Here is a 27,073-nt window from a genome sequence, read left to right on the forward strand (position 1 = left end):
AACTTGTTAATTGTTCCAGGTCTGCTGACAGCTAAACCCAACATGGCAGTGAAGTCAGTGAAGCCGTCCAGTGGCAGACATCCATCCATGCTTGTGTGCAGTGCATACAACTTTTACCCCAAACAGATCCTAGTCACGTGGCTGAGAGACGGAGAGGAAATCACTACAGATATCAGTTCATCTCAGGTGTTGTCCGATGGAGATTTCTATTATCAGTTCCATTCCTTCCTAGAGTACACTCCAACAGGAGAGACCATCACCTGTATGGTGGAACACCCCAGCCTCACCGAGCCAATGTTTCAACACTGGGGTAAGAGTGTTTTATCATGTGTGTTCAAAATATTAATAGATTTATGTTATTGTCATTGCAGGTGGCAATACAAAACACATTTAAAATCTTCAACTCATGAGTTTACATTTATAAATTAAGAGTTGGTGAAGTTGCACAGTGTACTACTAAACAGTATGAGATGTTTCTAAGTGACGTTTTGTTTCAACATTTCAGACTCCTCCCTTCCTGAGTCAGACAGGAATCAAATAATAGTAGGATCAACTGGTTTGCTGCTTGGCCTGGTCTTTGTGTTCCCTGGATTGATCTACTACAAGAAGAAGTCTGCAGCACGCATCACTCTGCACCAAGGTAAGAGGATTGACCACAGTCACACCTACATAAGATGACATCCTTAAAACTGATTAATAATGTAGGTTACCATTTCTAAATAAAAAATGAAGCAATTGGAGGCAAACTGGTTAGGCTGTTTTCAATAACCTCTTCCTCAACTGTGATGAGTGTCTCTAATTGTTGTCATATCTTTTGAAATAAGAAAATATTCGTAATCGTAATGGAACATTCTTGTTTTAAATCAAATGCAATACAAATATTTTAAATAGTGTTGTACATTCATAGTTCTAGAAAATATTTTTTTTTTTATTATTCCAACAGAAATTCCTGTTGAAGACCTTCTTCCAACTGGGAGGATGGATGAAGCTCCAGGTCCTGTTGAAGAACTCCTTCCACCTGGAGAGATGGATGAAGCTCCAGGTCCTGTTGAAGAACTCCTTCCACCGGGAGAGATGGATGAAGCTTCAGAACCAGAAGTGTAACTGCTGCATGTGAGGAGGTCTTATTGTAATGCTCTGAACAATCGTTATGTACTGCTGTAATATTGTCTGCTGGGATACATTTAGCTCATTATTAGAGGAAAGATAATTTACAGTATGTTCTTATTCTTTCATCTTTATATGATCTTATTATAGCCGGGGAGCCACAGGCCCAAAATTTGAGACGACCTGTGATGTCATAACATACTATTTTTCTTTTAATTTGGTCATTAAGCTACACAGAATGAGAGGCCTGCTCTGCCGGAAACATTGCGAAAAAAGGTTATGGCCATTTGTGTTCACTGTCCCATCGACTACAGGAAAATAATTTAAAGAAATCTGCTTTAAGTAGCATGTGACGGGTCAAAGGGTTCATGATTTTGAATTCATTGCAAGCTTTTGTTTTGCATGAAAAACATTCCTTTGGCTAGATTTCAGCCCCGCAAAACGGTGAAAAGTGATGAGTCATCACTTTTCACAGTTTTGTGTACCTTAATGACCAAATGAATAGAAAAAACAAAAATGTAAAGTATGTCATGACGTCACAGGTAAAACCCTATCCTTTGAGCTTTTGGGCCTGAGGCTTCCTGTCACTGAAATCTAGCCTGAATCAGATCTGAGTGAGATCCGATTTTTTTTTAAATAGTCTAAATCCAGACAGGTCACATGCAGGTCACTCAATCCGATTTTGAAAAACCACATCCAGGGGTGGTTTCAAATCCGAGGATCTGAGGACATCTGTCTCAGTCTGAAAGCAGTAACCACATCCACCCCATTGAATTATATGCAAGTCACATGCAAGTCACATCAAACTGTCCAAAGGTCACTTGCTGCGCGACCCGAGCGGGAGGCGCCACTGATGTGACGTTATAACAGAGCGCGAGTATTTACTATTTGATTAATACAGCGCGCTGAGCACATGAGAAAAACAAGAGAGTAGAGAGAAAACACATGAGCTGTGTGTTTGTTTTTGTTGTTGTCACCCTGTCTGTTATGTCGCATTTCCTGAACGTGATCAACTAGCGCCAACGTTGTTATGTAACGTCATGACGCCGACGTCGTTACCACGGTAACCAAAGCAGATATGTAGACACTGGGCAGCTTTGGGCTGACGCTGTTAAAATCAGTCAGAACGCAAATGCAGTGTGAAAAGTCGGGCCAAAAGATCAGATCTGAGAACCAAATCGGATTTGGGCTGGATTTGACTGCAGTGTAAATCCGGCCTATAAGGGAGCGTTCACCTCGAACTTTGATTCTGCCTATGCTTTTCAATGGGAACAGAGCTTGTGTCATTTGCAGACTTCTTAAAGACAGCTCCGTTCCCATTGAAAAGCATTGGCAGAATCCCAGTTTGGTGTGACTGCTACCTTTGAAAATGTGCATTTTAATTGTACAACCTAAAGTTCAAGAGTTATAGTGGGCTTTTATAACACACGCACGCACGCACGCACGCACGCACGCACGCACGCACACACACACACACACACACACACACACACACACACACACACACACACACACACACACACACACACACACACACACTCTCTCTCTCTCTCTCTCTCTCTCTCTCTCTCTCTCTCTCTCTCTCTCTCTCTCTCTCTCTCTCTCTCTCTCTCTCTCTCTCTCTCTCTCTCTCTCTCTCACTCACTCACACACACACACACACACACACACACACACACACACACACACACACACACACAAACAAACTTCAGCCTGGCAGAGGTAAAGGGAAGAGACTCACAGGGAAAACAGGAACTATTTTAAAATGTTTAACATTTTTTGTTGACAATGGCTGAAGGGCAGGGCTTATTGAAAAATCAGTTGTCACTATTGCATTTGATATTTGATTGTTTTCTTATTTCTCATGTTTTGTCTTTTATTGTATTCATAACGCTTAGTGAAGTGTCTAGCAGTGGTGGAACAAGTAGTCACATTTTGTAAAAGTAGCAAGTAGCAAAAGTTGCAAGTAAAAGTCCCATATTCACATTGAGGTCAAAATATACATAGGCCTACAGTAACTCAAATGTTTCAAGATCTTTTGAAAATAAGATCAACAAGCTCCCAACGTATTGCATCGCCTAAGTATAAAATAAGGCTTAAGAGTTGTTCTTTTATAATTTAATCTGCAAAATAACATAGGTAGAATTAGGAAATAGGTCTACTGAAAACTAAAATAAATACATAAAAATAAATACAAAATTAATAAAAGGTTTTACTTAAATAACATTACTTGATTAAATGTAGTCTACTTATTTCCACCACTGGTGTCTAAAAGATAATCAGTCTGTAATGTATCCAGGGGAATCTAATCTATGGCAAATATATTACTGTTTTTATGAATAAAATATCATAAAACACAGAACTGACTGATAATGTAATATGTTCTTTAACAGCATGGTTGTAAATTATATTTGTATTTTGTCTGAGCCATTCATTAACTAAAATCTCTTTACACATTGTTCTTTAAACCTCAATACATGAAAGACCTTCTAATTTGAAAGTGTTAATGGCCAAATTAGGCCTGGGGCCAATTCTGATATCTTCACAAATTGGTACCACCCAAGGTGACCATACATTTTTGACTTCCTACATGTCTCTAGTTTACATTTTGGTATGATAACCCTTTCTGAGACCCAGCTTAATTGATGTTATCAGCCGCTAGAGTCGGTCTCCCATCAACTTTCTATACAGGAGGAAAATGCCCAAAAGACATTTTTTTTCTGGGTATTTAAGTAGGATGTGAGGGGTCTAACTAGGGGTTTGTCATGATGCTGAATCCATTGCAAGCATTTGTTTTGCACAAAAAGTATCCCTTGGGCTACAAATGGTCCCAGAAAACAGCCACAAAACTGATGAAACTGATGAAAAGTGATGACTCATCACTTTTCATAACTAAACCATCATATTCTGGGGCCATTTGTAGCCCAAGGAATGTTTTTTGTGCAAAACAAATGCAATGGATTCAGCATCATGACAAACCCCTAGTTAGACCCCTCACATCCTACTTAAATACCCAGAAAAAAATTGGGGTATTTTCCTCTTGTATAGAAAGTCGATGGGAGACCGACTCTAGCGGCTGATAACATCAATTAAGCTGGGTCTCAGAAAGGGTTATCATACCAAAATGTAAACTAGAGAAATGTAGGAAGTCAAAAATATAAAAAATGTACGGTCACCTTGGGTGGTACCAATTTGTGAAGATATCAGAATTGGCCCCAGGCCTAAATGGGGGCATCTCTCTCTTAGAGCCCCCAAAGGTAGACATCACTTACTTACCTCTTTTAACATGAAGGGTGCATTATTTCTGAGAGTTTGGAGTTGGAAATAATAATAAGTTCAAGCTCATTTGTTTGTAACTGATGTGGCAAAGAACTTGAAGTAGAATTGTATGATTCATCAGGGTGTTACTGTATGTCGCCCATGAGCAAGCAGGCTGGCAAACCCTCTAATGTTGACCCATTCAGAACGGGTACACATTTTGTGTATCATTATTTTATGCTTTAACTATTGAAAAACAGCAGATATACAAGCTCACAGCGCGGCACTCGGTGCCGCACTGCGAGCTTGTAGATCTGCTAATTAGAATTTTGACCCGATTCTATAAGTGTCTTTTGAATCCTTTTGAAGACTTTTTGAAAAACCCTATGTTTCTATGTCAGCAATCTGGCCAGCCATCGTCAAAGAAAATGTCCTTTTCACTTAACTGGAGCTCAGTTAGTCTGTTCTTGAGAGACTACTGTGTCATTGGTTCTCAAACCTTTTCATGTAAAGGACCCCCAAAATGAAATTTATTTGGCCAAGGACCCCCCATCTCAAAATATCTAGTTCCAGGGACCCTCCAGAAGCAAAATTTGAGTTACAGACGTTCGCTTTGAAAATACATATATTCAAAGATTTGCACACATTTTCACGACTTTTTCAAAAATAGCAGATCTACAAGCTCGCAGCGCGGCACTCGGTGCCGTACTGTGAGCTTGTATATCTGCTATTCCATTTGGTTTTAAAGCATTCAATAATCCTAGGCCTAAATGGGTTAACCCATAGCTGAGGTATCAATAAAGATTAGGCTTACATTTACATCTATGACAGTGCCTTCTGGATTAGTGTGCAGTTAGTATGTTTAAAACATATTCATGTGTATGGTGTGTTTTGATTACGTGTGTATTTCTGAGCTAGTTTGCTGTTGTGCTATGCAGTAGCTGCATAGCAGTCCCTCTATAAAATAAAACACAATTATAACTGTTGGAAAAGAGAAGGAAACTGGCTCTGTTACTGTAATTAAGTTACAGCCAGTGTTCTTAAATTAATGATTAGTTTGTCTTCATTCTCAGTCAAACAACAACATCAAACATTCTTCCGTGTTGTCATGGGAAAGTTAACTTTAAAAGGAGGGTTGCACAAACGCAATGTGACATCAATACTTGCATGTTCTTCTATCAGTTTCCTCAAATGAAGATTTTATTCATGTTTTATTTTACAGGAAAGCAGAACAAAAATCATCTCCAAAGATACAGTATATTCTAGCTACTAATCTCAATATTAGTGTATTTTCTATTCATCCATGTTTTAGCTCTGGTGATAAATAACATGGGTGTTTGGGTTGTGATAAAACTAAAGCCATAATATAATCAAACTAAGCACCACTGCATACGAGACTCTGGTTCAAATTGACAGAAAAGTGCATCAAGTACAATTACTGTCGGACAAATCCCTGTAGTAAAGATTCAGATCGGGAATAAAATAAACTGTTATAAAATACCTTTTGAATACATTATTTTGAATACATCTTCTTTGTAGCGTGTAATGTAATGTAACATGTAATGTTTCTAAGAGGTGTAATGTGTAAGAAATACATGATTTAACTTCAGGCAATTTGAATTTGCAATGCAACACAGTAATTTAAAAAAAAAATTATATAAACTAAAATTACTCAAACTCAATTAAATAAATGTTTTGTCATTGTGAATAAAAAGCCCCCCTGCCCCCCTCTAGTGTGAACTGTAGACTCATTGTAGCACGACTGAGTTAGACGCAAAAAGATGTCAATAAGTAAATATTCACTAAGTTGTGTGAGTGCACTGGTTTACTATATTAAAAGCTGACGGTACAGTAGTTACTTATTCATCATTCTAGAATAATGTAATTCCATAAGCATAATGAAATTGTGTTTATTTCAGTTCAAATGTTTAGCTTTAACCAGGAGGAATGTTCCAGCAGTGATGCCCAGCAGACCCAGAGTCAGACCAACTCCACAGAAGACAGCTGGAGCAGAGCTGCTCTCACTGATGTCAGCCTCTGTGAACAACAACACACCAATGAAACACACCTTTTACCTTACTTACACACTAGCACCACATCCATACTAAATATATATTATATTATATTATATTATATTATATTATATTATATTATATTAATTCGTTGAACAAAAATACATACGGCATATACTGTAGTATGTTATACCAGTAAGACTCCCTAATCGGGAGATAAGCGACCGTTTGGTCGCTTATCTACACAATCTGTCGGTAGATAATGCCGGTCATTTGTGTACGGTGTGATGTCATACTGATGTCAGCAGTGTGATGTCATACTGATGTCAGCAGCTATGTCTCTATATATGGAGTTATATGTTGTTCGTGTCCAAATATGGGGCTTGTGAGGTCAGACTTAGTGAGATTCGTCGGTTATCTCCATATTATATGGAGGGATGTAGGGTAAAAAAAAATGGTTGCTATGGTAAACAGTTGGTTGCTAAGGTAAAAAAAACATGGTTGCTATGGTAAACAGTTGGTTGCTAGGGTAAAAAAAATGGTTGCTATGGTAAACAGTGGTTGCTAGGGTAAAAAAACATGGTTGCTATGGTAAACAGTTGGTTGCTAGGGTAAACAGTTGGTTGCTAGGGTAAAACCATGGTTGCTAAGGTGGTTGCTAACGTACACTAACAGACCAGCAACAACAGACTGTTGCCACAGCAACGTACACAAAGGTTTGTGTACACATGTGGTGTGATGTCATACTGATGCGGAGATATGAGCAGGGCAAAGGTGTGACGTGTGGCGTGTGACCGACCGACCGACCGACCGACCGACCGACCGACCGACGGATGGACGGTGGAGGTTTTGATACTAAACTGCGACCTACGGTCGCAATGACCAAACCCATGTTCACAGCCATTTGTGTTTGTGTAGGCACTCGGCCAAACTGGAGGCAACGCAGTATTTGGACGTCAATATTATATTTAGAAGTGAATTTTCTCTCTCTCTCTCTCTCTCTCTCTCTCTCTCTCTCTATATATATATATATATATATATATATATATATATATATATATACACACACACACACACACACACACACACACACACACACACACACACACACACAATCTGAACACCAGTAAGACTCCCTAATCGGGAGATAAGCGACCGTAGGTCACGTATCTCCACAAATAGGGCAAAAATTTGTTTTGCCAAAATCTTCCTGATCCATGTTGATGACATGAGTGTAGACATACTGTGTAGTGATTTTCGTGATTTTAGGGCAAAATCTGTAGGAGCAGTGTCCAAAAATGTGTTTTTAAAAATCGGCCTGAAGGTGGCGCTATATGGGACAGATTCATGTTGATGGGATGAGTGTAGACATACTGTGTAGCAATTTGCGTGATTTGAGGGCCAAAACTGTAGGAGCAGTGGCCAAAAATGTGTTTTAAAAATTGGCCTGTAGGTGGCGCTAGAAGAGGGCCATGTGAGAAATGAGGGGTGGGGTGTCCGCGTTGCCTTGGCTGACAAATAGGTACCGGCCCCGGCTGTCCCGGACGCTCCTAGCCCGAGTTACGGCATTTTATGTGAGCTGCAGTGGAGGGGGTCCTCCACTGGGGGCGTCACCACTTTTGCATCCGTTCTGGAGCACCAGGAGTGGGTGGTCCCCGGGAATTCCCCGTGAGCAGCCCCGTTGGGGTGGTCATTTGGTCATTTTTGCACATTTGGTCATTTTTTACACTTGGGGGTCCCCCAGGGACCTGGGGGTCCCTGGAGCTCCGGGGGTCCTTGGAGGTTGTAGTTTGGCAGGTAAGGAGTGTGTGTGCAAAAGGTGGCATGGATGGGGGCAACGGTTGTGGAGATATGAGCAGGGCAAAAGTGTGACGTGTGACGTGACTCACGGAGGGACATTTTCTTACACCTGGGGGTCCCCGAGGGAGCTGGGGGTCCCTGGAGCTCCGGGGGTCCTTGGAGGTTGTAGTTTGGCAGGTAAGGAGTGTGTGTGCAAAATGTGGCATGGATGGGGGCAACGGTGGTGGAGATATGCGCAGGGCAAAAGTGTGACGTGTGACGTGTGACTCACGGACTGACCGACGGACGGACAGCTGGTGGAGCTTTCTGTAGTAAGCGCGACCTACGGTCGCCATCAATGTGTCCATACACGGGCAAATTAAATATGTCAGTGGAAAGACTTGGCCTTTTACACAGCAAATCTTTATCATTTATTTTACATAACATTATAATGTTGTCATTTTCATCATGAGACTCAATTACTCAATGTCAGTCTCCAGGTTTTCTTCAGAATAGTTATGACACTGGTATTTATGACACTACTGTATGGCACATTAGGAGTCCAATAGGACAGTGGTTCTATAGATAACTTATTTTATTTTCAAGGACATACATACTGTAACTCTAAGAGTGCAGATGGATTGGTCCATTTGGCCTGTAAAGGTAATTTAAGGCTATAGCTCTTTTTTGGTAATATCTTTGTCCACTCACTTGTATGTCTGTTGCAAAAATAGTTTTTTTTGACAAAAAAGCCAGCATGGCAATGCCACCTGAATCTAAAGCATTTGATAGTTTCATGATACATTACGACTGGTCATTACATCTTTGAACTTGTAAGGTTCTCTCACCCCAAAACCTGGTCTGAGGCTCCTGCAGAGCTTCATGCTCCACAGTACAGGCATAGACGTCTCCCTCCTGGGGGGTGAAGGTCAGGGTGGAGATGTGGCGGTAGGTCTTCCCATCAGGATTAGGTACATAAGAGAGAATACGATCTTCCACAGCGACTACTACGTCGTTCTTGGTCCACTTCACTTTGATGGAAGGAGGGTAGAAGTGGTCGACAAAGCAGATGAGTGTGTTCTCCATCCCCGTTGTCACCTCATCTTTGGAGTAGATCATGGTGTCAGGGGCTTCTGAGGGTTAAAGCCAAGGTTAGAAATGAGGCCGTGCATCTAAAGTGTTTCATCAGTGGACCATAACAATGACCTGTTGGTTCAAAAACAATGTCCTTACCTTTGGCCTCGGGTCCTTTGTCTTCGTCATATAGAAAACGTCTTCTTCTAATTATATATGGACATTCAGTTTTGTATCGCTTTGCTACCTCAAAGGTAGCGTAAACATGAAGCTGAGGTACAGCTGCTTGGATCCTAGAAGCCACCACTGCCGTTTCTTTCTTAAAGTCTACGTAGAAGAGTTCCTCACCATCCAGCATCACAGAGAGCATGGCCTCTCCAGACTCAAAGCACCCGTAGTTGAATTGAGTCACATGACTGTCTAAAAAAGAATGTTCGATTTAGCTTTAACAGTAATTGTATGTTATTTAGGGCACACGAAATAAACTGACTGTGTTTACTGTCTCTTTACCAGTAACTTTGTCTCATTCTTGCTGTTTTGTATTTTTTAATCCATCTAGATCACTTTGCTTTGATCACAGCGATAGTAAAAAAAAATCATGTGCTTACTTTGTTCGTAGGTGCAAACAGCTCCGGAGAAAAGGAGAATCATTTCAAAGTACATTCTATCGTCTTGTTGAAGTCCTGCAGTATCAACTGTGTAAAAACACTCATACAGTGAGTTGAGGCTTGGAAAAGGAGGAAGTTACTTGATCTCATTAGGACGCTAAGAGGAAATCATTCATGCAAATAAAACTGTACTTTCCTCATTCCTACACCTCATGCGTGTGTGTGTGTGTGTGTGTGTGTGTGTGTGTGTGTGTGTGTGTGTGTGTGTGTGTGTGTGTGTGTGTGTGCGCGCGTGCAAATTAGTCATGGGGCTTAAAATGGATGTTTGAATTGTATCAAACAGTAATCAAACTTGCATTTTCTGGCGCCACTTTAAAATGTTATAATGATAATAATTATAGCATAAATGTATATAGGCTACAGTAGTGCCTTTCATGAACCAAAGGACTCATTATTATATCTTAAACCAGTAAGACACCCTAAGGGCAAGAAGCGCCTGTCGCGCTGAAACAACAGAGCCTGACACAATATGGGGACCGATTCATCAAGCACTTTACAACCATAATTTGTTCTTACCGGCATTTATGACAATTCTCAAGTTCGGGGTCAAATTCAGCAATGTTTTTAGGAAAAAATTTAGGCTTGAAATACATCGGGAAATACACCTCCGACCATGGTGTAAATCTTTGCTTATATTTAGGATGCTTTTTTCGGTCTGGAAATATGCCATCTGACCAGGGTGTATATTTAGAATGATTTTTTCTTCATATAAAATCAATTTATATTGTGCCAAACATCAAATAAAATATTTATGAGTCCATTCTGCCCATTTATATTTATATTTAAAAAATAAAATAATTTGTCAAACAATTATATATTCAGTCGTGGATAAGCTGCCACTGAGTTTATAACCAAATGGACACTTAAATATATCTGCTTGCGCAGCCTCTGCATAATAGGCATGCAATTCCCGGATTTGTATTTATATATAGTTTCTACAGTTGCAAATGCAATTGGCATTTTACAGCACGTAGGCCTAATGATGAAAATAGACAATCGCGTGCGCACTGCAGTCGCGCGTGCAGAAGACCGCACAGACGGCACAGTCGCTACCAGGCCTCGGTTTCTCTTCCCTGGGCGGCCAGGCCGCGCGGACCCGCCGATGGGGGACCACTCACGCACCGCATGAGATCGACTGCCCGCGCTCGTCCATTTGGTTTCAATTTAAAGAGTTAAGGATCTGTTTGGTTACCAACTCTCCTTTATTTAGCAGAGACCAGACCACTTGTAAACCCCAGCACAGCACTGGTGGTCCCTGGACCACTGGTTGAGACCCACTGCTGTACCTAGGCCTACTGTATTTGCCACTAGCCTATATTCTTACCTCTGATGAAGAATAGCAGCGTTTCACTTCGTGGATATTTCCACATCATTTGTTAGCGTATGGATTGAACCTTGTAAACCACTTTATTCTAGCTATTATACATGGGAGCATTACGTTCAGCATCTATTTTGCAATCTATGGGATCAGAACAGTTTTAATTCATATCCTACGTTGTCAATGTGACGAGACAAGTTGACGTTTTTATATGCAGCAAGTCCAAGTTCAAGTTCCTCTGCTGGCGAGAAGGTGGGGGGCGTCGCGACCCTCCATTGATTAGGCTTTCATTTATAATAGACTAGGCTACTGCTAGGCCTATTGATCACATCAACACATAAAGCTACACACAAAAGCAAAATAAGTCTTACCTTCGGTCTGATAAGGATACATGTGGCTTTACAGGACAGTGTTGAAATATTAATCCAAAAAAAGAATTTCCCCTCAGTATAGGATAAATAATCAATAAAGCTCGCAACCCGGTCTGGTCCATATCGGAAAGCAGCTGTCACAACTCATATATTCCTTCAACATTATCTTTTTGGCAATGTTCAGTAAAAAAGGCTTATAATATCCATCCCATGTTTATTATTTTGTGGTGGGTTAAAATGTATTTATGGAAGCAATGTAGATGATGATCCATTGTAGCCCGGGACTAATTGTAGCCTTGTAAAAATAGGCCTAAAAAAATAGGCAGCCTATTCTTTTTTCTCTCTCTCTCTCTCTCTCTCTCTCTCTCTCTCTCTCTCTCTCTTTCTCTCTCTCTCTCTCTCTCTCTCTTTTTTTGACAAGACACAATTAAGACAGCATAGCCACATTTAAGTTGTGATTAATTTCTAGTAGCCTATGGTGTGAATGGGTTCCCAGAGCAGGCTACAGAGTGCTAGTCATGCTCTCTACCATATATGGTCCTGGCATAAGTACTATGGAAGCTTCGCTCTCGTTTTTACACTTGTTTTTGCACTAAAATTTACGTCCAAATTCATCATGACATACACCTGTGGATAAGCACAAAATGGGATATACACACTGCTTGATGAATTTGACTTAAGTTTTTGCTTACTGAAATTTAAGATGACATTTAAGGGAAAAAAATACACCCTATTTACGACCAGATTGATGAATCGGGCCCAATATGTCCAAATATGGGCATTCCCAGATAATATGGGCTTAATATTATGATATCAGGGATCTCCATACAAGGGCATAAAAGGGACAAGGGCGGACTTCATTTGTGACTAAATGCAACCTACAGTCGCAACAATGAACTACCAACAAACAGACAACCAAACAAAACAACAAACTACTATATGCCATAAGCCTGAGAGAATAGGTATCTTTTCAAGACAGAATTAAAAGAGTTCAGTGTAGGGGCATGGAGAATCTCCAATGGTAGAGAGTTGAGGCTGCCACAGGCACTGTCCCCAAATGTCCACTTTGCTCATTTCGGGGGATAGAGAGGAGTCCAAGTCTGTGGGCCGCAGGTTCTGTTTACAGTTTACTTGGGTAATGTAGGCCTAGTTCTTCTCTGTGCAATCTTTATTAAAACAAGTTTTGTTACTAAAACTAGAGTGATTGCATGTATACTCGGGGGTTCTACAGGAGGATATAGAACCATTTTACAACCACAAGCCTACTGGTAGGTGTTCATTGAATTGTTACGATTTAATGGCTGATAATGAAATCCCCTATTGTGTAAATCAGGGGTCGGCAATTAGATTTGGCCTCGGGCCAATTTTTTTCTAAACTTGAGATGGGGGGCCAGAACATATAATGAAAGGCTAATTTAAGAAATTCATGGTTAAACAGTGTTACTGGAACTCCAAGACAGACTGCCTTACAAGACATAGGCATCTGTGATAAAAAGAAAATAATATATATGTGGAAAAACAAGCGGTTTCCCCCCTTTCTATTTGCAAATAGGCCTATTGATGGACTGATGTAGTGAAGCCTTTAATAATTGTAATGATTAGCCTACATACTTTTATGTTAATAATTATTATTTCCTTCTTCTCTGCTGCCAGTCGTAGGCTACAACATCACATAAATATAATCATGAATCATGATTCATAATGAATCACTTTGCACATCTCACAATTCTGTGCAGCACGTTGTGAGTTTGTAGATTCAATATACTGTGCGCAAGTTGCGCAACACCTCTGCACGTCGACAAATTGGTCGTTATAAGTGATCGCAGCTGCTCGGCAGAAAGAAGAAAGACTGCTAGAACGCTAAACATCAGCCTTATCTGCTTCAAATAGGCAAGAGAAATGACACATGAACCAAAAGCATAAAAAAGAGGAAACAAGTGGAAAGGGGCGTTTATAGAGGAATATGGACAGAAAATGTGTGCTGTTTATCCTACCTGGACTCATCAATGCAAAGCCCCTTTAGAAGCACAACAGCTTTGCTGTGACATTTTTGGCTGCTTGAAAGGAAATAATTTTAGACAGCACCAAGATGAAGCATGGATGGCACCTCCAAAGTTAGATTCCACGCACTCTGACCACAGGTAAAAGCTCACAGCAGCAGCAAGCAGCAGCACCGCCACTCAGTCAATTTCAATTCAATTCAAAGGAGCTTCAGTCACTACACATGGCTGCTGCGTGCTCCCTCTGCCTATTCACTCAGCATGATTACGAATATTAAAAGCATGTGGGAATGCGTTCTCTGTTTGGACATTATCCCTACGATGTGGGACTGTCAGTCTAGTATTGTATACAAATAAAATAATAATAATAATAATCAAAATAAAATAAAAACATAATTCTCAAAATAATCTGGGGGGCCAGAAATAATTTCCAAGGGGCCAGTTTTGGCCCGCGGGCCGCCTATTGCCTATCCCTGGTGTAAATGAATGGGAAGTTTACTTCCGGGACCTCACTGCGATGCCCTATAATTAACACGTTTAAAGATGCTCTGTACAGTTAAGTCCTTCCAAACATCATTAAACACAAAAATGCTCTACACAAAAATACACAAGAAATGTGGAGGTGCTTGACTTATCTATAGACATCAATAGCAGCGAGTTGTTGTTGTTTTTTTTTTTGTTTTTTTTTCTCGTCACATTTAAGGCGGAGTCTAGTGAAACTGCTGCAACTTTAATTCATTTCCCTGTTTTTGTTTCATCGTCAGTGTTGTTGAGCTCCTGTGCACAAGTTAACCTCTCAGGCTCTCCTGGCACAGAACCTTTGTTAGGCTTTTAAGCTATTTATCAAAGCATGAATATCAAGAATTTTCTTCTTTTAATGTTTTTCCCACTTTTCTGTCTGACTCTGGGTGAGTGACATGACTTTATATGTATCAATGATATGGAAAAAGATATGATACTGGCAGCATTTATTTGTAAGTTAAGACAGTGTTTCTCGAAATGGGGGTAAATACCTCTATGTAGGTGTACATAAGGGTACTAGAGGGAACTAGAGGGAACAGTAAGAGAAAAGTGAAAATGGAATGATTTAATTCATGTTTGTGGAAACATTTTCAAACTTTGTGTGTAACTGCAGTAGGGTGTCGTCACACCGAACTGGAATTGTACAAAATAAAAAAATTAAGCAAAAAACACTTCCCATTGAAAAGCATTGGCAGATTCCGCCCTCATAGGCATAATTAAAGTTTGGTGTGACCGCAGCCGTTTAAGTGTTATACCCCAATTAAATAAACATTTGCAAGTTACCATGAAAAGCTCCACCGACAGTCAGTCAGTCAGTCAGTCTGTCACGTCACGCCACACTTTTGCTCCTACTCTATCTCTGGCACCGTTGGCCTTATCAATGCCAAACTTTGTACACACACTCCTTGGATGGCAAATCACAACCTTTGCCCCTGATTTCTCACATGGCCCTCTTCTAGCGCCATCATCAGGCAGATTTTTGCAAAACAAATTTTTGGACACTGCTCCTATATTGGCTTAAAATCACGCAAAGCGGTACACAGACCTCTAAAGTCACAAAGGTGATTTATCATTCATTCATTCATCCTATTAGTCCGGCTGCCAACAGGCAGTTTTTTATTATTGGCCTAAAATGTTGTCTCAGGCGGTCAGCCTGTGACGGTTGATTGCGACCAAAGGTCGCAGTATACCATGAGAAATGTCGCAGCTTGTCTCCGTCTGTCTGTGTCAGTCCTTCCTTCAGTCAGTCAGTACACATTTTTACAGTCTATTGGTTCCCTAGCTTGTCACTGTGACATCACTCTGACATCATGCTCTGACGTCACTGTGATGTAGTAGGGGAACTGCACTCTTAACAATCCTTGGGCTAAAAAGGTCTCCCATGCACAAAACTGTGAAAAGTGATGACTCATCACTAAACCATAGTTTTGTGAGGCTGTTTTTAGCCCAAGAAATGTTTTTCATGCAAATCAAATGCTTGCGTGTGTGTGTGTGTGTGTGTGTGTGTGTGTGTGTGTGTGTGTGTGTGTGTGTGTGTGTATATATATAAATATATATATATATATATATATATATAAAGAATAGTCTTAAAGAAAGTTACCTATTTGAAGATCAAATTAAATGTTTACAAGAGTGCTCCCTTTTGAACAAAATGCCTCAAATCATGAACACATGACATTGTGACATCCGTGACATTTTGCAGGCACATTGGCACCCTTTTCACATTTGCCTATTATAGCGCCACCAGGAGGCCACAATAACCTACCTGACGTGGTGGAAGCCTGTGCTCGGAAGAGCACTGCTTCTAGTTTAATCTCCTTTTAGCCGGGGACCCAGTCACCAAAATGGGAGGGGATGTGATTTTCTGCCGTACTTTTTATTTCTGTTTTATCTATTAGTTTGGTCATTAAGGTCCACAGAATGAGAGGCCTGCTCTGCTGGAAACATTGCGAAAAAAAAAGTTATGGCCATTTGTATATTCACTGTCCCATTGACTCCACTAGAAATATTTAAAAAGGGAAATAAAGTCTGCTTTAAGTAGCATGTGAGGGGTCAAACTGGGGGGTTTTCATGATCCTGAATCCATTGCAAGCATTTGTTTTGCATGAAAAACATTCCTTGGGTTAACTTTCAGCAGCCTAAAACTGTGAAAAGTGATGAGTCATCACCTTTTTTCCACTTTTCACAGTTTTGGGCTGCTGAAAGTTAACCCAGGGAATGTTTTTCATGCAAAACAAATGCTTGAAATGGATCCAGAATCATGAAGAACCCCTAGTTTGACCCCTCACATGCTACTTCAAGCACATTTATTTATTTTTTTAAATATTTCTAGTGGAGTCAATGGGACAGTGAATATACAAATGGCTTTTTTTCGCGATGTTTTTTTCGCGATGTTTCCGGCAGAGCAGGCCTCTAATTCTGTGGACCTTAATGACCAAACTAATAGATAAAACAGAAATAAAAAGTACGGCAGAAAATCACATGTCCTACCCTATTCCTTGAGCTTTTGGGCTTGTGGGTCCCCGGCTATTTCCCACTTGCCCCCATTCATTTTGTTTACCGGCAGAGACTCAAAAGAGTCTCCCTGAATCTCCAATCTCCATGAAATCAATGCTTGGGGTGTGTAATTGATAGAAAAAGAGTATGTTTTCTGAGTGAAATAGCATACACTCTTGACATATGACCTATATTCTTGAATATTTATTGTACTGTATATCAAGTATTTCCTTTTTGAGTGACATGACTATGTATAGCTATCAATTAAATATTGAATGGAATTATTTGCATGTTAATACGGTTTTGATGGTTTTGTTGTGTGGCATTAATACATTTGTGTCCTACCCTTACAGATGCTTCAAATGGATATTTCTTGAGGTCAATCAATTATTGTTTCTATAAAGTCCATGGTCTTGAGGAAGTTGTTGAGTATGACATAGTTCACCATTTCAACCAGAAACTAATAATGATCTGGAACAGCACCCAACTCAACTGGACAGGATACACAGCCGAAGGCATAAAGGCGGCAAACAGCTGGAGCCGCGATCCTGTTGAAATAATGATTAAAAAAGCAGGGAAGCTATTACTGTGCAATGACAACATAGCAAACATGAAAACATTATTAGGTAATGGCCAAATGGGGAAATAATAATCCCATGTCAAAATGTCTTCCTAAAGTTTTTTCTATACCATAACTTGTTAATTGTTCCAGGTCTGCTGACAGCTAAACCCAACATCACAGTGAAGTCAGTGAAGCTCCCCAGTGGCAGACATCCATCCATGCTTGTGTGCAGTGCATACAACTTTTACCCCAAACAGATCCTTGTCACGTGGCTGAGAGACGGAGAGGAAATCACTACGGGTATCAGTGACTCTCAGGTGTTGTCTGATGGAGATTTCTATTATCAGTTCCATTCCTTCCTGGAGTTCACTCCAACATCAGGAGAGACCATCACCTGTATGGTGGAACACCCCAGCCTCACCGAGCCAATGTTTCAACACTGGGGTAAGAGTGTTTTATCATGTGTGTTTATTGATTTATGTATGATTCAGTTCAATTATGTTATTGTTATTGAAGGAGCAACAGCATTTAAATGTTCAACTTGTGAGTTACTGCATTAAATAATATCCAAAATTATAAATTAAGAGCTGGTGAAGTTGCACTGGGTACTTACTATTGAGGTGGGTCTAATCTAAGAGAAGATTTGTGTGAACATTTCAGACTCCTCCCTTCCTGAGTCAGACAGGAATCAAATAATAGTAGGATCAACTGGTTTGCTGCTTGGCCTGGTCTTTGTGTTCACTGGATTGATCTACTACAAGAAGAAGTCTGCAGCACGCATCACTCTGCACCAAGGTAAGAGGACTGACCACAATCACACCTACATAAGATGATATCCTGAACTGATTAATAATGTAGGTTACTGTTTCTAAATGAAGGAATTGGAGGCAAATATGCTCTTCCTAAACTGTCATGATTGTTTTTAAAGGCCTACTTCAAGGCCTATTTCAGTATTTCAGCATGACTAGTGATGCATTTTGCATCATATGATGCATCTCAAAACACAGATTAAACACAAAAAATTACTCAGGATTGTGTTGATCGTGTCCCAAACAACAATAAAATAAGATCTGGTTGTCCCAGAGGTGAAGTGGGCCTTTAATTGTTGTGCCGCTGCTTTTGAAATAAGGAAATATTCTTCATCTTCTTGTTTTAAATCAAATGCTATACAAATCCTTTAAACATTTATAGTTCTTTTTTTTTTAAATGATTCCAACAGAAATTCCTGTTGCAGACCTTCTTCCAACTGGGAGGATGGATGAAGCTCCAGATCCTGTTGTTGAAGAACTCCTTCCACCTGGAGAGATGGATGAAGCTCCAGGTCCTGTTGAAGACCTTCCAGCTGGGAGGATGGATGAAGCTCCAGGTCCTGTTGAAGACCTTCCACCTGGAGAGTTGGATGAAGCTTCAGAACCAGAAGTGTAACTGGTGCATGTGAGGTGGTCTTATTGTAATGCTCTGGACAATCATAATGTAATGCTGTTATAGATACATTTAGGTCATTATTAGAGCAATAATAGCTTAGGGCAAGATAAGTCTATGATCGTATTATCAAATATAAAATGTAATAATGTATTAGTCAGAAATGTACCGTAAACAGCACAGAGGTACAGCCGTACAGTAAGACGTTTAGGCTAAAAGGATAACACACACACACACACACACACACACACACACACACACACACACACACACACACACACACACACACACACACACACACACACACACAAAACTGTATTTTATACGTTCATTGCTGTTAATGCTTTGTCACACTGTAAGTGTAATTGTAAGAGTTTTTTTTTTTTCTTTTTACTAAGTGACGTATTCCTCCCAGGTTCAGGACCAGAAGTGTAACTGTGATTTGTTGAGTTTGGGAATAGATACAGGATAGTTGGGCATTGGGACATCTGGGCACCTCAATGTAAAATGTACTAATTTGACCAAAATGTAAAAAATAAAGTGTACATTAGTAAAGTAAACATTTGACAATTAAGATCTAATATTTCTACAATTTCAAAAACGTATACAAAACCTGTATATCCAGTCATTTTGAGGCATTAACAAGAAGTTGAAGGATAAAATTAATTCTGATAATGATATAACTTGTTCACATCATGTACAGTATACTTTAGTATACATTACTTCAAATATTTTTTTAACATTTTCGACAATATATATTGCCCACCTATCCTGTATCCCATTAGTATACCAGAGACAACAGATTTGTTAGTTTGTTGTTTTGTTATATGCTATGTTAATTTGCAAATGTCAAACCCCTTTAGAAAGTAAATAAAAAGAGCACTTGTTGGAGTCTTGTTACACGGTACATCTGAGGGTTTTATTACATTTGGAATCAAACAAGTTAAATGAATGAACAATGGTACAGACTGCAGTCAGTTAAAGTCTGAAAACATGCGGACACCCAAAAGATAGTGAACTAGAAAGTTGCACTCAGTGGTAGTGCTAATTTACCGTACCCAGTGCTGTGTAAAGTGTGGGTTGCGGCTTCATGCCAGGACCTGAGGAAACAACTTGTAGAAATATTGTCTAGAAGACTTATTTAAAAACTGTTGCTATTTTTGGGATGATTATTTGTGTGTGTGTGTGTGTGTGTGTGTGTGTACTGTGTGTGCGTGCGTGCGTGCGTGCGTGTGTGTTCTTATATTTTACTTCATACTAGAGCTTAGTGCAGTTAAGTATTTATCTTGATTTCAATGCTTTGTTTTGTTCAGTTATAATCAATCTGTAATATTCCAGAGTGATGATTTCATCTACAGTATGACAAATATATTACTGTTTTTATGATTAAATTGAGACACAATACTGACTGATTCTGTACATTAACTGCATGGCATTTATATTTGTCTGTATTATGTCTGAGCCACTAAAGCTAAATCTCCTTCACAAAACACCTTCCAGTTTGAAAGTATTATGGGTGAAATTATGGGCATCTCTAGAGCACCCAAAGATAGAGATCAGTTACAGTGGCCATGATGTTAACTTCCCTCTCTTAACTCCATGACAAGAGCATTTCAGAGAGTTCTTTGGTCAGAAATAATGAGACAAGTTCAAGCTTATTGGTTTGTAACTGCTGTGGCAAATACATTGTGGAAGTTGTACTGTGTGATGCTTTAGAGTTTTATATTGCCCATGGCCATGAGCAAGCAAGCTGGCTAGCCCTCTAATCTAGACCCTGAGCTATCAATAAAGATTAGGCTTAAAGTTACATGTTTAGATAGTTACATGACAAGTGTATTTAACTCAAAACTGTGGCCTGAGAGCATGCCAACAGCCACCTGGCTTATGCCTCATTCACACTACAGATATATAGTTGAACGTTTAGCTTGGTAATTCAATGTAATCTCAATGGAAACCAGCTTTAAAGCTTTCAAAGCTTTGTTCTGAGCATCTCCTGCATCTTTAAAGCTGGTTTCCATTGAGATTACATTGAATTACCAAGCAAAACGTTCAACTATATATCTGTAGTGTGAATGAGGCATAAGTGTGCAATTAGTTCTTCCTAGGTTTAAATGTATGGTTACGGTTTTGGTTGTGTTTATTTATTTCTGAGCTGGTGTTATGCAGTAGGCTATAGCTGCTGTCCTGTACCCCCATGAAATAAAACCTGGCGGAAAAGAGAAGGATACTGCCACCAATAAATAAGTCTGACCCGTCACGTTGTGTGAGAAAGGTCTGATTAGTGAAAGCATGAGGAGAAAACAGAAACATAATGGAATGCAGGTGCATGTTGGATGCCAAGAAAAACAACTACATTTCACAAAGAAATGTCTTCTAGCCATCTCTGAACAAGTTTGAGTTATTTAAACCAGACATAACCCTTCTTACAATAGTAAATTAACTGAACAATATTCAATAAGAAAGTGGCAACTGCTCCAAATAATAGTATAATAATTTCCTAATATTGTCATCAGTGTGTTAAAATAATAATTAATAATTGTCAGTTAATATTCTCTCTCTCGTACAGTGGAGTGAAGCTTTGAGAAGGAGGTAAAACAGGTTCTTATGTGGCTCCGCCAAACTAAATGTTTCATTCATTGTTGATGCCAGGGTTACATGTTGACAGTGGTAGAAAAAGTACTTTTTTTTCCCGGAATTCAAAATGCACTTGAGTAAAAGTACAAAAGTATTGGCATCAAAATATATTTAAAGTACCAAAAGTAAAAGTACAACATGTTTGAAAATAGCAGATCTACAAACTCGTGTTGTGAGCTTTTTGCAAATAGCTTAGGGATAAAATAGGGCCAAAGTGAATTAATGCATGTTTTATAATATAATCATATAGGCTACTGTATACTGTATCTGCAAAGTAACTATTAACTAAAGTTTTCAAATAATTGTAGTGGATTAGGAGTACAATATTTGGATCCCAGATGTCGTGGAGTAGAAGTAAAAAATATTAGAAATTGGAAATTCTGAAGTAAAGTACATATACCGTAATATTTTACTTAATTACAGTACATAAGTACTTACTTTACGCCAATGCATGGTGAATTTCCTCATTCTCAGTCACACCACGACATCAAACACTCTTCCTCGTTGTCATGGGAAAGTTTCAAATAAATGAACTTCAACACAATCAACAACAGTCTGACATCAATGTGTTCTGCTATTACGGCTTCCTCAAATGGAAACATACACACCACCCCTGACACATTTTTACTGTCAATGGAGGTTGGATTGTGTGTCTAAGAAGAAGTTATTTGCATATTTATGTGTGATTGTTCAGCTCCTGCCGACCTGTGCATAAGTTCCCATGCATTTTTTAGTTCCACTTGGACTGCTGGTCAGGGTGGGGGTCTCTGGCTTCTATGTTTACAAGGTGCTTCCACTCCTGTCTGTTTACCATTAACCTTTAATTTGAAGTTGAACTCTCAAACCTGGTGCTTTTTTCCCGTAGTGTGCAGAATCTGCAGACCACTCATAATCATGCAAGAACATTATACAAGCGCTTTGTGTCCTTTGTGTTGTGTAAATTATATCAACTTTAAATTCTGGGTGAATTGAATATTCATGTCAGATGCCCAACTAGACCTTTAGCACAGGCTTTTAACAAAGCGTGTTCTTTATCTTTGAATTATCTTTAGCGCCAAAATGTTTTTCGTTTTTCACTATTGGCTATGCGCAAGCATGACCACACACTTGATTTTGTTTCATCCTTTACCTGTTTTTAATTGCTGTTGAAATATGTGACTAAGTACTAGCCTGATAAATCAGTCCGCACATTACCACCCCCTGTTGGTGGGTGGTGTGTAGTGTGGACTGCCCCCAGAGATATTTTATTTTATTTCGTCTCGCCTGAAGAGCGGGCGAATTGAATGGGCCAATCAGGGCTGTAGACTTGAGGCACGTGGCTGGTCCGGTCCCAGCCCCCCCCAGCCCCCTCCCTTCTGAGCTCTTCTGCCCAGGTGAGAGTCCCTAGTGGACTCTGATTGGTGCTCTTCTGCCCACGTGAGTCGCTAGTGGACTCTGATTGGTCCGTGAAAACTGTCATGGCGGAGTCCGACTCGACTCAAATTATTTTAATAAACTATACAATAGTGCCGTTTCATTACGTTTTAATACCATTTTGCATTTTCGTAAACATGCAATCATATAATATGCTATGAGAAATAACGTATTTTTGCAATGTCACGCCACGTCGCCGTCGGGGGCTCTAAGCGTGTGTGTGTGTGTGTGTGTGTGTGTGTGTGTGTGTGTGTGTGTGTGTGTGTGTGTGTGTGTGTGTGTGTGTGTGTGTGTGTGTGTGTGTGTGTGTGTGTGTGTGTGTGTGTGTGTGTGTGACGTCAATAGGCTTTAGCCCGCCCCCGCAGAAGTAGAATGTCTCCTCGAAGGATCAGACTCTTTCCCTAAACGAAGTGAAACGTAGTGTGTAAAGAGTCTGACGCTTGCAGTCAGGCAAACTAAGTACTCTAGAAGTACTAGTTCACTATAGGCCTACTCATGATACACAAGCAAGGCCATTACGTTCGATGCCAAACATTCAAACCTCATCCACCTGCTCATCCCTACCGCCGCAAAGCACATTTAACTCATTAAAACCGGGAACGCATCTGTGTGTAACCACTTTAACCATTTTTTAAAATACTTTTTAAATTTTTAACTCACATCTTTGATTCTGGGGTCCCTGATTCTGGGGTCCCTGGAACAAAACATTTTGAGATTTTGGGGGTCGTTATTGACATGAAAGAATTTGAGAACCACTGAGACAAGATGAGATGAGATATACTTTATTAATACCCAAGGGGAAATCGAGGTGCTACAGCAGCATAGTGTGACAATAAATAAATAATCTAACTAGACAAACAGGAACACATCAGACACAGATGGACACAATCACACAAGACCAGTGTCAATACAGGACAATATACATGAGGGAGAGAGGTCTTATACATGTACATTGTACAGTCTGATGGCATTTGGCAAAACATTTAGTCTGTGCAGTATGGGTCGATTCACACTCTTAAGAGCCTAACTAATTTCGGTTCGGCACAGTCCAAACCCAAATATGGGTCGTCGTCCCCGGTTCGGGGCTCCACGGTGCTGCCAAAATGTTGTGACCTCCTGACTTCATTTCGGTACTCAGCGGTGTCTTCTCATTCATTCAGCCCGGCTTCAAGTTCATCTTCTCGGCTATGAAGCCAAGGAAACAGCGGTAATTTTGGAGGGAGACACGCCGACTTCCAAATGCTTGTGTGGCCGTGATTTGAGCGTCGCATAGCGGATACATTGTCAGCTGGTTCTCACTATGGCTGGAGAGTGGAGAGTGGAGGCGCGCGCCCGACACACACGCACACACACACACACACACACACACACACACACACACACACAGTCACACACACACACACACACGGCTTTGCTGCGTCTCGCTAGTCACTGACCGTTTTCAAGAGGAAAGAATGATAATGATAGTTAATGATAGTTACCTACTCCTCCCGCGGGGGAAATTCGGGTATCGCAGCCCAACCCAGCTGCTTTTTTTCAGCTTAACCCAGCTGAACCCAGTGCAGCCCACAAGGAGCGCGAGGGGGGGAGCAGTGATAGCTGGAGCGGGGAATCGAACCTGCGACCTGGGGTCTCCGGAGTCCTAGGTATGGTCCTAGGTATGGACACTAACCACTCTTAAAGTAAACACAACTTTGCTAGTGTTCCGTGTTGATAGCCTATCTCTATGGTTTTTAGGCGATCTGCAAGCTCCGCGACGAATTGTGACTGTGATGCATGCCGAAAGAGAGGCGGCACGTCTATAATGTGAGCTTGCCTTGTAGATTGAATGTTTTTGACGGAGCTCGCGCGTGTGTGAGAGAGTGATGAGAGAGACAGAGAGACCCCGACGCTGCGCTGCTGCTCACTGGACCTCCAGCGTGCAGCCGCGAGGGCCAGTCAGATATGTATCCGCCCTGCAACGCTCATTTCTCGGCCACAAACGTTTTCATGCCACAGACCTCCAATATTTACATGCGACTTCGGCACTAGCCGTTAAGAAAGTATGGATGAACTCCCCCCGAACCTAAATAGTTTCGGGTCTGGGAGCCCTCCCGAACCAAAATTAGTTAGGCTCCTTAATGGAGTGTGAAACGACCCTATCTCTCTCTATGCATGTTCGGGGGGAAAGTGAGCCTTCCGCTGAAGGTGCTCACCCTATCCTGCAGATCACTGCAGATGAACCAGGATGGAGTTTAGTTTGTCCCTAATCCTTCTCCCTGCGACTGACTACAGCCCTTCCATTCAGAGGCTAACTACTGAGCTGGCCTTCTTTATGGCTGTATTTAGCTTGTTCAGCTTCCAGCCCTTGACATAAAAACTTTGTTTTTTTCAGAAAAACCTGTAGAATCAGCATCAGGTCTTACTGGGTTGAAAACAACTAGAGATGGCCCTACAGCAGGGGTCTTCAATGTTTTCAGGCCACTGCCCCTTAGTTGAGAGAGAGATGAAGCAGGGACCCCCACAAGCTTTTCATAGATTCCATATTGTTTCATTGTTCATCGTGTGACAGCACGATAATCAGTGTATTTTGGATTCATGTCAATTTGTGTTTTCACATATTTAACCACTTGAACCATCAATACTTAATACACTTGACCTTTCACTCTGTACTTGGTCTGCTCTTTTTCCCCTCTACACCAAACCTCTTGGCCAAAAATAGCCGATCTACAAGCTCACAACGCCTCGCAGCGCGAGGCATTGTGAGCTTGTAGATCTGATATCTTTGGCTAAACTTAAATACAGATTGTTCTATTCTGCCACCCTGAATTGTTTGTCAATATTTATTCATGAGCTGTGCAGTACTCAACTCTGGCTGTTTTAGAAATGTGCTTTATACATAAAAATGGACTTGACTGACAACACTAATGATGTGTAATTCCATAGTTGTTTTTGTGCAATCAACATGCTCTCGTTTGATGGGGTATAAATCTGCCATCCCTTGTTTATGCGTGATCTTTATCCTGTATGCAGAACATTCAGGAAACCTTCGAATATATTCCAAATTCTCAAAGATGCAAAAAAGAAAATAGCAGGTCTACAAACTTCTACAAACAACATGCTGTGATGCAACTCTGTGTAAGATTATAGATCGGCAAGTTCTTTGTCATACGATCAATGTCAGAAATACTGTATAGCTAGTCGTTATATAACTTAATAGTTAGTATGTCTGAAAATAGGGCTGAGGGGCTGATTAGGTGGTTAAGCTTCAAAAGTTACCTTCAGGTAACTGCAGAGAATGTTAGAGAGGCAGGGGCAGGGACGTGCTGGCCATTGGGAAAAGCGGGATAACTCCCGAACGGCCGGTTCATTCCCGGCCGGTCCAGGCCGGCCATTGGGAAAAAATTAAACTGTTTGCACAAAAGTAAAAATTAAACTGTTTCTACAAAAGTAAAAAACAGCAGATCTACAAGCACACAACGCCTCGCGCAGATCGATCGGCTGTTTTCACTAGTTTAAATCATTTTTAAAATGATAAATTCAAAACAAACGGTTTTGGACATATAAGGTTTCCACCTGACAACGACGAAATATAACTCATGTAATTGGCCCACTGGCTTGTCACTTGTCATAATCTGAAATGGCAAATCTTTGAGTAGCAGCAGCAGCGCTATAGAGAGAGATCTCTCTCTATAGCGCGCAATGAGGGCCTATCCAACTCTCTTTCCCGGGCTGAATCAGGGGCCCAGCACGTCCCTGGGCAGGGGCCTTTTGGCTGCGACACATTGTGAGCTTGGAGGTCTGCTATTTTAGATATTTCCACCAAAAGGCCCTTTTAGAATGTATTGCGCCTGCCTCCCTAACATTCTCTGCATATGTCCCTGTTTACCCCCATTGATTCCAGACAGAGGGTGGTGGAAAAGAAAAGGAGTTAAAGGAGGTGAACTACTCCTTTAACTGAACTCCCCTCCTCCACATTTTTATTATTATCTTTTTAAAAAATGTTATCCCTCGATTTTGTAACCCATTTTTCACCCAGTGCCAATTGCCTAAGCTGTAATCCTGGGCTCGTGCAATTCCTTCAGTGCATGAGGAGTGAGCTTTTCACCTGACAGGGGGAGCTTCCCCGGTTGGACGTAGCGTGTGGAAGGAACACATTATTCCAACCAGTTCCTTTCCCCTCCATCAGGCGCCCTGGCTGGCCAGGGGGAGAGACCAGGATTACTGCATGTTTTTGTGAGGTATCATAGGAGACGCGGGGAGAACATGCACACTCCACACAGAAATGCTCTCCTCCACATTTGTAGTGTTCTTTCTCCTTTGAGCACCCCGGTTGGCCTCTGTTTCTGTCTCAAAGATATTGGCTGGTTGATCCATGCAGCATTAACACAGAAATAGAGCAAGTGGTGCCTATAATGAGGTTGGAGACGCAACAAAAGAGCTTACATGGCTTCGTGT

The 27,073-nt window shown here is 40.7% G+C and overlaps 3 protein-coding genes across 6 annotated transcripts in view; 2 read left to right on the forward strand and 1 right to left on the reverse strand.

Annotated features, from left to right (window-relative positions):
* The window catches only part of LOC308283741 (H-2 class II histocompatibility antigen, E-S beta chain-like), a 29,554-nt gene extending 10,750 nt beyond the window's left edge, over nucleotides 1-18,804 (forward strand). For 3 of the 4 annotated variants that reach the window (XR_013961961.1, XR_013961962.1, XR_013961963.1), the window contains 8 exons: nucleotides 20-310; nucleotides 506-640; nucleotides 944-1,113; nucleotides 9,850-9,946; nucleotides 16,959-17,231; nucleotides 17,318-17,611; nucleotides 17,828-17,962; nucleotides 18,387-18,804. Coding sequence is in view for 1 of the 4 variants with exons in the window: in XM_080724214.1 (XP_080580340.1) it covers nucleotides 17,072-17,231; nucleotides 17,318-17,611; nucleotides 17,828-17,962; nucleotides 18,387-18,592 (795 nt within the window). In the remaining 3 variants the exon portion in view is untranslated. Of the gene's footprint in view, nucleotides 1-19; nucleotides 311-505; nucleotides 641-943; nucleotides 1,114-9,849; nucleotides 9,947-16,958; nucleotides 17,232-17,317; nucleotides 17,612-17,827; nucleotides 17,963-18,386 lie in introns of those variants that run through there. The other variant, XM_080724214.1, reaches the window with a different exon arrangement.
* Nucleotides 1-27,073, forward strand: part of LOC308283737 (cytoplasmic phosphatidylinositol transfer protein 1-like) — a 230,222-nt gene that overhangs the window by 142,817 nt on the left and 60,332 nt on the right. The gene's annotated exons all lie outside the window — the stretch shown is intronic.
* Nucleotides 5,485-9,435, reverse strand: LOC308283749 (H-2 class II histocompatibility antigen, A-U alpha chain-like). The gene is made up of 2 exons (XM_080724229.1): nucleotides 9,005-9,435; nucleotides 5,485-6,402 (listed from the first exon to the last, which is right to left on the reverse strand). The coding sequence occupies exons 1-2, from the start codon at nucleotides 9,273-9,275 to the stop codon at nucleotides 6,281-6,283; spliced, it is 393 nt and encodes a 130-aa protein (XP_080580355.1). The 5' UTR covers nucleotides 9,276-9,435; the 3' UTR covers nucleotides 5,485-6,280.

The sequence above is a fragment of the Nannobrachium achirus genome, assembly GCF_963921795.1.
Source record: "Nannobrachium achirus genome assembly, chromosome: 4".
In the NCBI taxonomy this organism is placed as follows: Eukaryota; Metazoa; Chordata; class Actinopteri; order Myctophiformes; family Myctophidae; genus Nannobrachium; species Nannobrachium achirus.